General features: G+C 41.6%; 1 protein-coding gene across 2 annotated transcripts in view; it reads right to left on the reverse strand.

Annotated features, from left to right (window-relative positions):
• Positions 3,417-14,491, reverse strand: part of SHQ1 (SHQ1, H/ACA ribonucleoprotein assembly factor) — a 107,748-nt gene continuing 96,673 nt past the window's right edge. For both annotated transcript variants that reach the window (XM_003132324.6, XM_021069218.1), the window contains exon 11: positions 3,417-4,842. In XM_003132324.6, coding sequence (XP_003132372.3) covers positions 4,290-4,842 — 553 coding nt within the window. In that variant the 3' untranslated portion in view covers positions 3,417-4,289. The remainder of the gene's footprint in view (positions 4,843-14,491) is intronic.

Below are 14,491 nucleotides of genomic sequence, written 5' to 3' on the forward strand. Positions count from 1 at the left end.
GGAAAGGGAGCAGCCAATCTTGAACAAAAATTCCGTCAAGGATTTAGATGGAATCCTGTTAAGGAAACATTTGCCATCTTTGATTGGCTTTCATGGGAAGCCCAGCCAAATAGTCACAGAGATTTGTGTCTATGAAGCTTGAACTTCAGTCTACCTGACATGCAGTGACATTACATTACAGATCATTTTATACAGGAGGATTTCTGCATCTTCAAAGACTTTATAATTAATACATTCTGAAGAGTCGGTTTTTTACATAGAGGGGCAACTCAAAAGCTGCCTAGAGTGTCCTTCCTATATTGTCTTTAATTCATTTCCATTTCTTTTAGAGGTGTCTCTTTTGTCACCATTGACTGTATAGATCAATTTCTACTTAAAAGATCCAACATTAAAATCACCTTATAACAAAACAGATACCCAGCAGTCCCCTCTGATTTAAAAGAATTTTATAGTTTTATGGCCAAGAAAACTTCACCCTCTCTCTCCTATGCCTAGTTCTTGGTAACAGAATTTGATCTGTGCATCCAAAATGGATTTTTCACTAGCAGGTGTGAAAACCAACCCCCCGCCCCCCGGCTGTTCAACCAATTTAGAATGTGGTAGGGGGCAGCCCTGTCTCGTTTGTAAATTAACCCTGTGCCAGTGAAAGATGATAACACCGTAGTCACTGGCACCTAAAACTGATCATGCCCACGGCAAGGCCCTTCATCGTTCTTTAAGGATAATGGGAGAGAGACAGAACATAGAAAAATAGGTCAGTGCTAATGCCGACCCAGAAGAGGTGGCCGTGATTCAACTGATATAATTAATATCTGTATCTAATCTGCTGAACTGTGTAGACTTTTACCATGAGCATGTCTCGGAAGTGATAAATGGGCCTCTTATTTTCCAAGTCCTGGCTCCCCCAGCAACCTGTTGTCAGATAGGTGAAAAGAGCCCCGTGCAGCTCTGGGAAGTGAGACAATAAGCCTTTGTGCTGTTTTAATACTTCCCAGTTTATAAAGTGTTTTGAACATACAGTCTCATCATCCTATAAGATTAGAAAATAGTTCTATTCCCATTTCCAGGATGAAGGGAAAAGTTTGGAGGCTAGCATACCTCCTGGTGGGTTGCTTGCACTGCTCTGGGGCTCTGAACTCCATGCTTTGTCTTGTCAGCCCCAAAGCTTGGTTCTTCCCACTGAGCCGTTGCTGAGGCCTCCTCCTTGTGCTTCCCCTCACATTTTTTGTTTCCATCACCCAGGTTCTCAGGAAACATGTATGGTTATAGAAGATCCTACGAGTTGGCTGGCAGGTTGTCTAGTTAAAAAGATATTAAAGGGAGCACCTTTGGATGTGTTTGGGGTTACAGACATGGTATAGTGTTCTTAAATCATCTCAAACAAAGACGGGGTAATGCGATACAACAAAGCCTTAACCCTCTGTGAACAAAGAGGGCGAAAGGAACGCTGCAGACACAGAATCTAAAATTAAGGCTGTCTTTAAAACTCATGACAAAAAAAAAAAGCTCATGAGAGTTGTTCAGTCAGTTTCTTGCTTTGAGGATGTTCAGGAAGGATCATGTTTGTTCATTTCTGAGGAAGAGAGTAACAGGTTTTTCCACCCATGACAAGCCTCACCCAAGCAGCTCCTGTTGAGATTCCTAAGGAAGGACAGACATTGCTGGAGACATTTCCATGGCTTTAAATTTTTAGAGAGTGGATTTGCTCAACTTGACGTTAGTAGGAGTCAATGAGGGGAGTAATAGATAATGCATTTTCAAACTGGCTTCAGGTCAGGTGTTACTGAGGAAAAATGCATTTTCAATGGTCATAGGGATTTTGAAGCTCTCCGGGGAGCCTGAGAAAAGTCTTGAACACATTCTAAGAAAGCTGTTCCAGTGTTCAGGAGTTAACAGGCGTGTCAAATGGCCCAGTCACCCCAACCTCCCTGTTAATACAAACTCGAATTTCTAGTGGAAATGCAAATACTCGCAACCCATATAGACCCAGAGTAAAAGGGATCATACCCTTTCCCGAAATAAAAATGCTACTGAGATGAATACATATCAGATTTCATTTCCTCCCCAAAGCAAATTGGTTTATTTCATTTGTTCACTCATTCAACAAATATTTATGGAGCGCTGAGAATACAGGCACTGATGATTCCGTGGTAACAAGATACCACACAGACATTGCTCCCTAGGAGCTCATGCCCAAGTGGGAAAAATCACATTTAAAATATTAATGGAGACATACGTTTCCAATCAGGATGCGGTAACAGAGACCAGATCTACTCTCCTTTCTGACATAACCAAAAAAAGAAAAGCAGACATAATACATGAAACAATGGTTTTCAAGGCACTGGACATCAGGCAATGGAAGACAGTGGTGCCAAGGGGTGGAAAACCAAGCCTAGCAGCTGCAGAATGGCCACACCGACTGCCTTGGAAGACTGCCCAGGCTGCACAGGGAGGGCACCCCAGGAAGAAGCCAGGGGGCTCTGGAGTCCAGAGTCAAGAACCTAGGGGGCTCCGGAGTTCAGGAGACAGAACTGGGGGCTTGGGGAGATGGGGGAAATGAGGGCTTGCAGGACAGGGTACTGGAGAGGAGCAAGCTGAGGAGAAGCCCCAACGTCTAGGGAGGGCTGAGTACCTACTGAGGAGAGCATGGACGTGAGGCCAGGAAAGAGCCGTGAGAAAGTTACAGGGACCGGTGCTCGGTGCTCACACAGGTGTCTGTTTCTATCAGTTGGACTGAAAATTCATAATCCCTGAGGCCTGGGAAAATCTCTCTTTAGGACTGGGAAACAGTTCGTCTGAGACCAAGCACTGTCCCAGACCTGCCTGACAAACTGCAAAAGCAAGACCCACAAGAATCAAACCTTTTCCTAGGAATTTAACTGCATATCCAACCAAAGCTAAAGAATATTGATAAGAATACATATCTGGCACCCAACAAGATAAAATTCACAATGTGTGACATCCAAGCAAAAAGGACCAGGCATGTGAGGATGACTCATCTGAGGACTTGTATCTAGAATTTACAAACAACTCTCCAAACTCAAAAATAAGAAAAGCAACCCAGCTTAAAAAAATTGGCAGGAAATTTGAACAGACACATCACCATAGATATGTGGATGACAAATATGCACATAAAAAGATGTTCAATGTTACCAGTCTTAAAATGCACATTAAAACCAGGAGATACCACTTCATACCTATTAAAATGGTAAAAAATGTTTAAAACAGACTGTACCAAGTGATGACAGGAATCAAAAAGAAGTGGAAATGTCAGTGCTGCTACTCTGAGTGTAAATGGTGCAGCCACTTTGGCGGTTTCTTAAACTGTTAAACATACACCTTCAGACGGCTCCATCATTCCACTCTTAGATATTTACCTATGAGGAATAAAAGCATATGTCCACACAAAGACTTACACACAAATGTTCATAACAGCTTTATTTGTAAGAAGCCTGAAAGCTGGAAACATCCCAAATGTCCATTTAATGAAATACCACTCAGATATGGGAAAAAAACAAAAATCCTCGATACATGCCCCATCAATGAATCTCACAATATTTACTGAATGAAATAAGCCTGATAAAGAAGAGTATATGGGGGTTCCCTCTGTGGTACAACAGGATTGATGGTGTCTCTGCAGTGCCAGGACACACAGGTTTGATCCCTGGCCTGGCACAATGGGTTAAGGATCTGATGTTGCCACAGCTGTGGTGTAGGGATCTGATCCCTGGCCTGGGAACTCCATATGCTGCAGGCCAGCCAAAAAAGAAAAAAAAAAAAAAAAAAAGAAGAAGAAGAGTATATGTCACACAGTTCAATTATATTAAATCCTAGGAAATGCAAAGTTTTGTACAGTGACAGAGCAGATCACGCTTGCCTGGGGAATAGGGGTGGTGGCATGCAGGGTTAGGGGTGGAAGAGGGGTAACAAAGGGGATGAGTACAGCATCTTGAGGTTGTACTGGTTTCATTTGGCATTCATGCCTTTCCAGCACTTCTCACACCATCCACTTTAGGTATGTGCAGCGTTTCTCGGGAAAGCAGTTCAAAATATGAATGGGTTCTACATTCTAGAGATTCTGACAGAACTATTATTTTCATCTTCAAATACTAATTGCACTTTAGTTCAAAAAAACTTTAGAACTTTATTTTTAAAAGTGCAACATGAAACTCAACAGGCATCAACATTAACTCACTGACAATGTTATAGATATTAAGAAGTACAAAGTGAAAGTGAAGAATTCTAATTGAATGATAAAAACCAACACAACCTAATGCAACCATGCAGAGTCAATCCTCTAACGTCTGCTGGCCATCTTTCTCCTGAATGCTGCCCTGCTTTCCAGCAGTGGAGCCCTCAGGCTCGGAAATGTAAACTGTAGTCTCCAGCTGTTCTCCGAGCTCCTGGATCAGGGGCCCAGATGCTCCAGGAGCCAGGGAAGGGGCAGGTAGCTGTCCCTGACAGACATCAGACTTCGGAGGGGCCTTGTCTCTGCATATCAAACCATTGTCAAGGAGCAGGGCAGCATGGCTGTTCTCAACAAAGGGACCAAGCAAGGAATTTACTGCCCCAGATTCACTGTCTCTGGGCTCCTCTTCTTCAGAGTCTGAGTCGTCAGTCTCAGATGAGAAGGTGCTGTCTGATTCCTCTGAATCGCTTGTGTCAGAACTGGAGGCAGCCTCCTGCTGCCCAGAAACTGACTGGGCTCCTGCTGTTGATGCAGTTTCTTCCTCCTGGACTAGAAGTGCTGCTGCTTCCAGTTCTTCCAGTTCTAATCCCAGCTGGGCCTTGGTTAGGGATGCTTCCCTTAAGGCGTCTGCGAGAGCTGACAGCTTTTTGGACCTTGAAAACCATTTTAAGAAGAAATATTAGGACTATTTGGTAACTGGCCTGGGAACGACAGGGTCCACAGATTCAAGAGCTAAGAAAATAAAGCTGGATCCATACTTCAGATGGCACATGAGGTTAAGTCCCCAAAGAGATCAAAGATGTAAATGGAAAAAAATCAACCAAGTATTATAAGGAAACATAGGAGTTCCCGTCATGGCTCAGTGGAAACTAATCTAGCATCCATAAGGACACAGGTTCAATCCCCGGCCTTGCTCAGTGGGTTAAGGATCCAGCGTTGCCATGAGCTGTGGTGTAGGTCACAGACTCGGCTAAGATGCCACGTTGTTGTGGCCGTGGCATAGGCTGGCAGCTACAGCTCCAATTAGACCTCTAGCCTGGGAACCTCCATATGACTCGGATGCGGCCCTAAAAAGACAAAAGACAAAAAAAAAAAAAGAAAGAAAAAGAAACACAGGAGATGTCCTTACGACCCTAAAGTGAGGAAGGCTCTTCTAATTATGACTCAAAATCCAGAAGCCACAAAGAAAGGCAAAGAATGATAAATCAAACAATAAAAAACAACAATTTCTGTGAAGCAAAAGAAAAATCATAATAAAAATCAAAAAGCTAATGCAAAATTGAGAAAAATATTTGCAATTTTGCAATTTATATCACACAAGCAAAGCCTAATTCTAATAGAGTTCTTAAAAATGGAGATAATTAGGAGTTTCCGTTGTGGCTCGGCAGAAACAAAGGCAACAGGTATCCATGAGAATGTGGGTTCAATCCCTGGCTTCACTTAGTGGATTAAGGATCTGGTGTTGCTGTGAGTTGTGGTATATGTCATAGATGTGGCTCGGATCCCGCATTGCTGCGGCTGTGGTGTAGTCCAGTAGATGCAGTTCTGATGTGACCCCTGGCCTAGGAACTTTCATAAGCTGAAGGTGCAGCCCTAAAAAGACCAAAAAAAAAAGATAACCATCAGAAAAAAAGGGGTCAAAGACACAAGCAGACAATGCTCACCAAAAGAAACACAAATGACTAAAATGTATGAAAAGATGTTCAACAACTTCAGTCAAATAAGGGAAATACAAATTAAAATCATACTGAGATGTATTTTTTATATATCAGATTGGCAAAAATCCAAACATTTAGTAACCCTGCCAGCAAGGCTGTAGAGGAGAGGCGCTCTCATACACTGTTGGTGAGAGAGTAAAGAGCTACAATCCTTATAAAGGAGAATCTGGCACTAACTTTCAAAATTGAAAACATACATATTCCTGATGCAGCAAAACCACATCTGGAAATTAAACACATATGCTACACAACACAGGTCCAGAGTTATTTACCACAGCATTGTTTTTAATACTTCAAAATAAGAACCAACCAAATGTCCATCAACAAGGCACGGGTAAGATCAGCTATGGCATATCCATTCGAAGAAGAGTCTACAGCAATGTAACCAGAGGATTTCCAGGGGCTAACCCAGATACATGGTTCATCAGCAGCAAAAGGCCTGCCATAGGTATATGCGGCCTTTTAGGTTAAAAAAAAAAAAAAAAAAGTAAAGAAATAAAAATTTTTTTGTTTTGCTTTTTAGGGCCACATATATAAGTTCCCAGGCTGGGGTCGAATTGGAGCTGCAGCTGCCGGCCTCACCACAGCCACAGCAACGCCAGATCCAAGCCACATCTGACCTACACCATAGCTCACGGCATCGCTGGATCCTTAACCTACTGAGTGAAGCCAGGGATCGAACCCACATCCTCATGGATCCTAGTCAGGTTGGTTAACTGCTGAGTCACTAAGGGAACTCCCAAAACATGTTTTTATTTGTACACTTACTTCTCCATGAACTCTGGAGAGCTACAGAAAGCACAAGCTTTTATGTGGAATGGGCACTGCAGGAGCCAGGAAGATGGAGGATGACAGTGAGAGGGAGACTTTTCACCACATATTTTTCATTTTTAAACCTATCTGAATGTAATACCTAGTCAAAAATTTTAGCTAAAAAAGAAAAAAGGCAGTATCAGAGAGCATCATGGGATGTTTCTTATTTTTACCAGAAAACCACCTCATGCCATTTCAGAGGATACCTTTGCTAAATACACATTACATTATAATGAACAGATAAACTTTTTCATTAACTTGGATGCATTTTAGTTGTTTTGTTTTTGAAGCAACATATAGCACACAGCAGTTCTCCAAAAACTACATCTTTGTTGTTCCAGAGAGGAAGATTTGATGTGACAAGTGAAAAAAAAAAGCAGCAGTAAGTGAAAACAGTAAGCGTGCTGATGTGGCTCCTGTGTTTCCCTAGCTCCAAAGATTAAATGGGTGGATTGAGACAAACTGGATGAGGTGAATTCACAGGATAAATTCAGTCATCAAAGTGCAGTCTATCCCATAATATTGGGGAAATGAGGCTTGGTTTCAGTAGAGCTGAAGTGATGGATGGGGATTTTCATCTAAGTGCTTGGACGGACCTGAGACCCCTTTGTCTCAAAATACTTAGTGTAATAACGACTTCCTGCTGGGATGCACCCCCACCCCCAGGCTCTCCAGAAGCTCCACTGCAGTGGTGTCCCAGGGTGAGTGGGACGAGGACAACTGTCATCATGGATGCTCAACTTTCTCTGAAGTGAGGAAAACCCTATGTTTCAGTGCGGAAACTGCCAGAGCTTAGACAAGGAAAGATGGCCCAGAGTACAGAGGAAAACTCAAATGAGATTTGCTGGAGTTGAATAATGATTCACCAAGGGCTATAACTCTGGGTGAACTCCAGGTGGTTTGAAGCATCTCTAAAAGCACAGTTATGAACTAAGATGGGTGCAACATAACCTGTTCAAGATGGCTATAGATGATGTCCACCACACGTCCTAAAACCCTGGCTACCAGTGGTCAAGGATCAGGCTGGTCGGAGCTGGTGGACCAGTTTAAAATCTCCTTGCTGCAAGGCCCGGCCGGCCTAAGGACTAGTCAGTTCATTGCCGTCTTTCTTGATAAAAACAGTCCTTCCTCTCTCGGTAATGAGACACAGCTTTAAGAAATAAAGAGGAATGAACTCAGGGAAAGAAGAGAATGCCTCTTATTAAGTTATAATATGCAAAATAAAAATTTTAAATAGAAGCTTTTATATGTTGGTGACCATACATCTCACAGTTTCTACAGTCATGATAAATACTTTCGACAATACATGAAGAATGACACCCCGCAAACATCACCACGCTTGCTCCTAATGACAACCCTGGGAATTGGCTTCATTTTTATCCCATGTGATAGATAATAAAACAGAAGTCAGGAGAGGTTAAGAGGCCTGGGAGGGGATGGCTCAGCCGACAAGGCCCTGTCAGGACCGGAAGCCCATGACCCTAAGCCCTAGCACTCTCCCCTCTGCCACAGGGCCTCCCACAAATGCTCATGCTTTGAAAAGTTCCCGTCTTAAGGCCACATTCTTGACTCCTTCCCCATCTGATGCCACTCAACACCTTCTAAAGGAGCAAGCTGTGATTCTGCACAAGGCCCAGAATTCTCCAAAGAAACTAGGATGGTTTCTTTGGCTGAGACATCTTAAATCAAGGATACATCTAAGCTTTAACTACAGAGGTTGGAGAATTGGGAGGGGAAAAAAAATTTGAATATAGTAGATACATCTACTCAAGTTAAAACTATTTGCGTCTTACTGTCTACTATAAAAATATTACATCTGTCATTTATAACAGTGTAAGTATGGAACCTCAAAGCCCCTTACCTATAATCTTGGCTCTTTTCAGAAAGACTACCTCATATGTACTGGGAATAAAAAGCATCAACTCTTAATAGACAGGCAAAAGTGGTAAGGATGAGTCATGTGACCCAAACAGAAATGCAGGCCTATTACCAGCAGAGGTGAACTTTTACCCTTCAGGGGAAAGTCTGTTTCTCACTTTTAGCACTACATTATGTTTAAGGTGACCCACTTATACAATATGTGTAAAAAATGGATATGTTGATTTTTCATTCCTCAACACCCTGATTCATCTCTCTTTCTTATTATCCCAATTTTACTACCTCAAGGTGGCTAGTTCCCCAAATTGATATTAAAGTTCTGACAGAAACTTTACAGAAGGAGCATTCTTAACTCAAGGCAAGGTAAATGCTAAAGTAAAAAGTGATTAAAAATTTCAAAATATCACTGGTGTAGAATGTGACCCAAGAGTTTGAGGAATGAAAGTTGGCCTTGTTTCTATTCTATTTTACACAGATAACTTAGCAATCACTGTTCACAGAAAAGGAAATTATTCCTTTGGAGAAATATATTAAGCCATGAAAGAGTAGTCTTTTTGTTCTTTCAAACACTGGCACAATTAGAGTTGGTTCTAAGTCACTCCTTATAAATTCTAGACTCTAACTCTGTAATGGCCTTTCCATTTCAGAAAGCACCTCATTTAACGCAGTTAGTGGTTTTTCACTGTCACACTCAAAATAGACCAGGCTAGTTCATGTCAAAAAGCCTTGTCAAATGACATTATTCGTTAACCAGAATGCTTACAAAAACCAGGTACATGTGGATATACTCAATGAACACATATGCTGGGTTACCAGTTGTACTTACAGTATATATTTTATAATCAAGTGAAGAACTCTTACCTGTTAAGATTTGTTACAGGGTGAAGGAATCAGGATTTAAGACACATGCTAGATCACATTCACGTCGTATTTTAATAAAATCATACTCAACACAAGTTTTTCTTAGAAAATTTCTGGAAATGTAATCTTGCCATGTAACTTAAAAAAAAATGAAAAGAAAAGAAAGACCTTCCATTCTGTTTATATATGTGAAATAACATCATATTTGGAGGTTTTTTTTTTTAATTAAAGACTGCTTTCTGACAAGTTACAGTAAATCCAAATACCATGAAAGAATAATAGTAACAGCTGAGAGTACATGCCTTTGCAATGGCTAAGCTGATATAAAATTTCCTCAATTATTTTTTATTTGGTGACAGTTTAGGGGGGGAAAGGCAGGGGTGGGAGGAACCACAGCCTTATGAAATAGCCAAAACAAAGTGCAAAAGGAGCCCAAAAAGTAGGAAAAAGAAAACTGGGTATAAATAGAAAGCATACATCCTGTTTCTTGCTGTAGAGTTTTGTCTCAAACTATCAATCAACTTTTCACCACTTCCTGCAATAGCAGGTCTACTATAAATCTCAATAGTAACTGACTAGGTTTCATTTCCTCTGCCAAAACCTGCTAACCTGCCAGGCATGACATACTGACACTATTGCCAGCAACTGATAATGCAGGACAGGACTCCAGTGAGGCCACTCCAGACACATACACTTAATTTCAAAGGATACACACACACACATACACACACACCCCATCTCAGGTTTGTTCTGGAAACAAACAATATGTCAGCTTTCCTTTTAAAGGGTATTGATGATAATGACATATAATCGTAATTCCTCTCTACTGAAAATGAAAAGAACCAGTTTCAAACTTTTAACTCCCCTGCCCAAAACACATTATGTAGCCGGATCTAAAAGGTAATGCATTAGCTTTAAGTAAAGTTGCTAGTGAAAACTGCCATGAACCAATGGATCCACAGATGAACACAGAATTGTCTGCCCTTATCCCATCACAGTGAAAACCATTTCCAGTTAAGGCATTAGAAACAACTGATCTCTTTGAACAAAAATCTACAAGTTCATTTTATGGCCATGCCCACAGCATGCATAAGTTCTCCAGCCAGGGATCAAACCTGTGCCACAGTAGTGGCACAGGCTACTGCAATGACAATACCAGATCCTTAACTTTCTGTGCCACAGGAGAACTCTGGGCGGGGGAACCCTACTAATTTTAATGTAGAAAATACTGCATAAAAAGAGTTATTTAGGCCATATTGAGTCCAGGCCAAGGAAATAATTTTTCATCCCATTTTCATCTTGACTTAATACCACTCTTTGGACCTAGGTTATGAAAAGTAACACCGAGTCCATGGATCATGTGAATAATTTTCCAAAAACTCCCTGGATTAGTTTCCAGTGGCTGTCATAACAAGCTACCACAAACTGGGTGGCTTAAAATAGCAGAAATTTATTCTCTCACAATTGTAGAGGCTAGAAGTCCAAAATCAAGGTACCAGCAGGGGTGGTTCCTCCTGAGGGCTCTGAGGGGAGAATCTGTTCCATGCCTTTCTCTGAGCTTCTGGTGTTGCCAGGAATTCTTGGCTTGTAGACACATCACTCTAGGCTGCACTTCTGTCATCACTGGGCATCTCCCTAAGCGTCTGCTGCCTCACATGGCCGCCTTTCCCCTAGATGTGTCTCTGTGTCTCCTCTCAAGAATACCAGTCATACTAGGTTAAGGGCCCGCCCTACACCAATATGACTTCATCTTCACAATTACTGACACCCACAACAACCCTATTTCCAAATGAAGTCACATTCTAGGGTTCTGAGAAAAATATGAACCGGGGAGTGCACCATCCAACCCAGTACAGCCTGTCTTTCAGCACCACCACCTCTGGCCCAAATTCATGTCTGTCCTACAGGCAATATACATTCACCCATCTCAACATCCCCAAGTCTCAACCGATTTCTGTATCAGTTCTAGAGTCAACGTCTCATCTAAATCAGGTATAGGTGAGACTCTGGGGATGCCTGCCCTGAGGTAAAATTCCTCTCTGTCCACAGATCTGTGAAATTTCAAAACTTGTGCATTTCCAAGGTACAATGGCTGGACAGGTATAGAAAAGAAGTTCCCATTTCAGAAGGGAGAAAATGGAAAGGATTAAGAGTTACTGATCCAAAGCAAGTTCACAAGGCAGCAGGTCAAATTCCATGAGTTTTTGAGGCCTGAGACTAATCCTCAGGGGCTTGATGCTCTGTCCTCTGGGCCGATCCATCAGGGTGGAAGCTCCACCCACTCCAGCCTTGGCAGCCTTGGTTCATATCCTCCCACCTCTGCCCTCTTCCATCCAGGCTGGCTGTTTCTCTGCTGTCAGTCTCCTGCAAACGTCGAGGGCTCCACACCATCAGGCAAGAGAGTCCTCCACAGGTCCTTCCTGGATGCGCCCACCTCCCTTCCTTACATGTGCCAGATGGCTGAGCGGTTCCATCAACCACAGGCTTAATCTCTTTAGCCAAAGACTGTCTAGCCACACCCTTGGCCCCATTTCCAGAGCACAACTATCTGGATAAGCTGAAAAGTTTCCAAATCATTGAGTGCTAGACACTTTATACTCAAGAAGTCCTCCCTTGATTTATCTTTGCCTTCTTTCATTCTACTCTAAGCAACAAGGAGAAACCAGGCTGCACCTTCCACAATGGGAATCTCCTCGATTAAATCTCCCAATTCTTCCTCTTAAGTTCTACTTGCAGTCACGTTCTCTGCCTTTAGCAAGGATCACCTTTCCTCTAGTTTCCAATGAAATGTTCTTCTTTTCCATCTGAGACCTCACTAGAAGTACTTTTCACACTCCTATTTCCAGCATCATTCTATCTGTGATATTTTATAGAGAGATATATTTTTTCTAAGAAAACAGAAGCTTTCTCTGTAGCTCTCCTCACTTCTTTCCAAGCCCTCATGAGATTCACCTTCAACATCCATATTTCTACCAAATATCTCTTTAAGGCAATCTAAGATTCTTTCATCACGCACTCCAAAACTTGTCCAGCCTCTTCCAGTTCCAAATCCACACCCACAATTTCAGGTATTTGTTACAGCAGCACTCCACTCACAGCAGTAACAATTCTGTATTAGTTTGTGGTGGCTGCCATAACAAGCCATCAGGAAATGGTGACTTAAAACAATAGAAATTTATCCTCTCACAGTTCTGGAAGCGAGAAGTCCAAAATCAAGATAGTGACAGGGTCTGTTTCTCCTGGGTGCTCTGAGGGGACAATATGTGCCATGCCTTTCTCTTAGCTTCTGCTGTTGCTAGCAACCCTTGGTGCTCACTGGCTTGTAAATACATGGCTCTAAGCTCTGTCATCATAGGGCATTCTCTCTGTGTGTCCATTTCCTCACAAGGCTGTCTTCCTTCTGGGTGTATCTCTGTGTCTCTTCTCTCCTTATAAGGATACCAGTCACCTTGGGTTAAAGGGCCATCCTACTCCAGCATGACCTCATCTTAACAATTAACTGCATCTGCAAAAACTGTTTCTAAATAAGGTCACATCCTAAGACTTTGGGAAGGCTGTGAATTTTGAAAGGACCCCCTTCAAAATAGTATGCCCCCTACATCTCTGACAGATAGTACAGATGTTCATTAATAGAGGATAATTAAGACCAAAAATAGATCACTTAAAGTAGATTAACATAAAATAGAAGCCAAAATTTAATAGTAAACAGTGATTTTAAAAATGTTAAGATTCCACCTTGAGACAAAACTACACAAATAAGTTTAGAAAATATTTAACAGGAGATCCCGTCATGGCAGAGTGGAAATGAATCTGACAAGGAACCATGAGGTTGCAGGTTCGATCCCTGGCTTTGCTCAGTGGGTTAAGGATCCGGCGTTGCCAGGAGCTGTGGTGTAGGTTGCAGACACAGCTCGGATCTGGCATTGCTGTGTCTCTGGTGTAGGCCAGTGGCTAAAGCTCCAATTAGACCCCTAGCCTGGGAACCTCCATATGCCGTGGGTGTGGCCCTCAAAAAGACAAAAGAAAAAGAAAAGAAAATATTTAACAATATTAATATGTAGATTTTAATTATGTACTAATTTTGAAAAGAAAGAAAGAATGAAATATTAACTGTAATTATAACTGGTCTAACAAAATTGTATTGTAGTACTGTGTACCTGATGTTCCTCACTTCAGGTTGGCCTTGTAGAACAGAATCATAAAGTAATTTTTTACAAGTAATCAGTTCAAGGGCCTCTCAATCATGTGATACTCAAGTCAATGTTTTAACAAACTAAAGGCTGTCCACTCCTGTCACTATCATTGTAGCATCTTCTTCTTCAGTTGTTAGTAATTCCACACTTCCAAGGCTGCCAGCGGTTCTGTATGGTTCAAGTACAGCTCCTATATTACTTCCACTGCCTTTGTGAAACCGTTGACCTTTTGCTCAGTCTGCAACTTATCAGCACTGTACAATATCAACATCATCAAAAGGTCAAAGAACAAAAACACTGGCAGGATGGGTGGGGAAGATGCTAGAAAGGAAAGTGATAAGCTAGAATTGGGACTAAATTTATTAAGTGGTTTGATTCAACAGTATTTTGTGTTTTGACCATCATCACTTTTTGTAACTTTCTAAGTTCAGAAATTCAACTTACAAGTATTCAGAAAGACCCCTATTTGACATATATATGGCTGTACTAGATACACAAACACATACACATGTACACACACACATTTTTAGAGCAAAGTAAAAAAAATTCACATAATCAAGAAATTTCTATGATCCAGCAATGATATTTATGTTCATATGATCAAGCAATCCCACTCCTGGGCATATATCTGGAGAGAACTGTAATTCAAAAAGACACATGTACCCCTATGTTCACAGCAGCATTATTTACAACAGCCAAGACATGGAAACAGCCTTAATGTTCGTCAGCAGAGGAATGGATAAAGAAGATGTGGTATATACATACAGCAGAATATTACTCAGCCATAAACAAGAACAAAAATGCCATTTTGCAGCAACACGGATGAACCTAGAGATTAT

This window comes from Sus scrofa, chromosome 13, assembly GCF_000003025.6.
Source record: "Sus scrofa isolate TJ Tabasco breed Duroc chromosome 13, Sscrofa11.1, whole genome shotgun sequence".
NCBI classification, from domain to species: Eukaryota; Metazoa; Chordata; class Mammalia; order Artiodactyla; family Suidae; genus Sus; species Sus scrofa.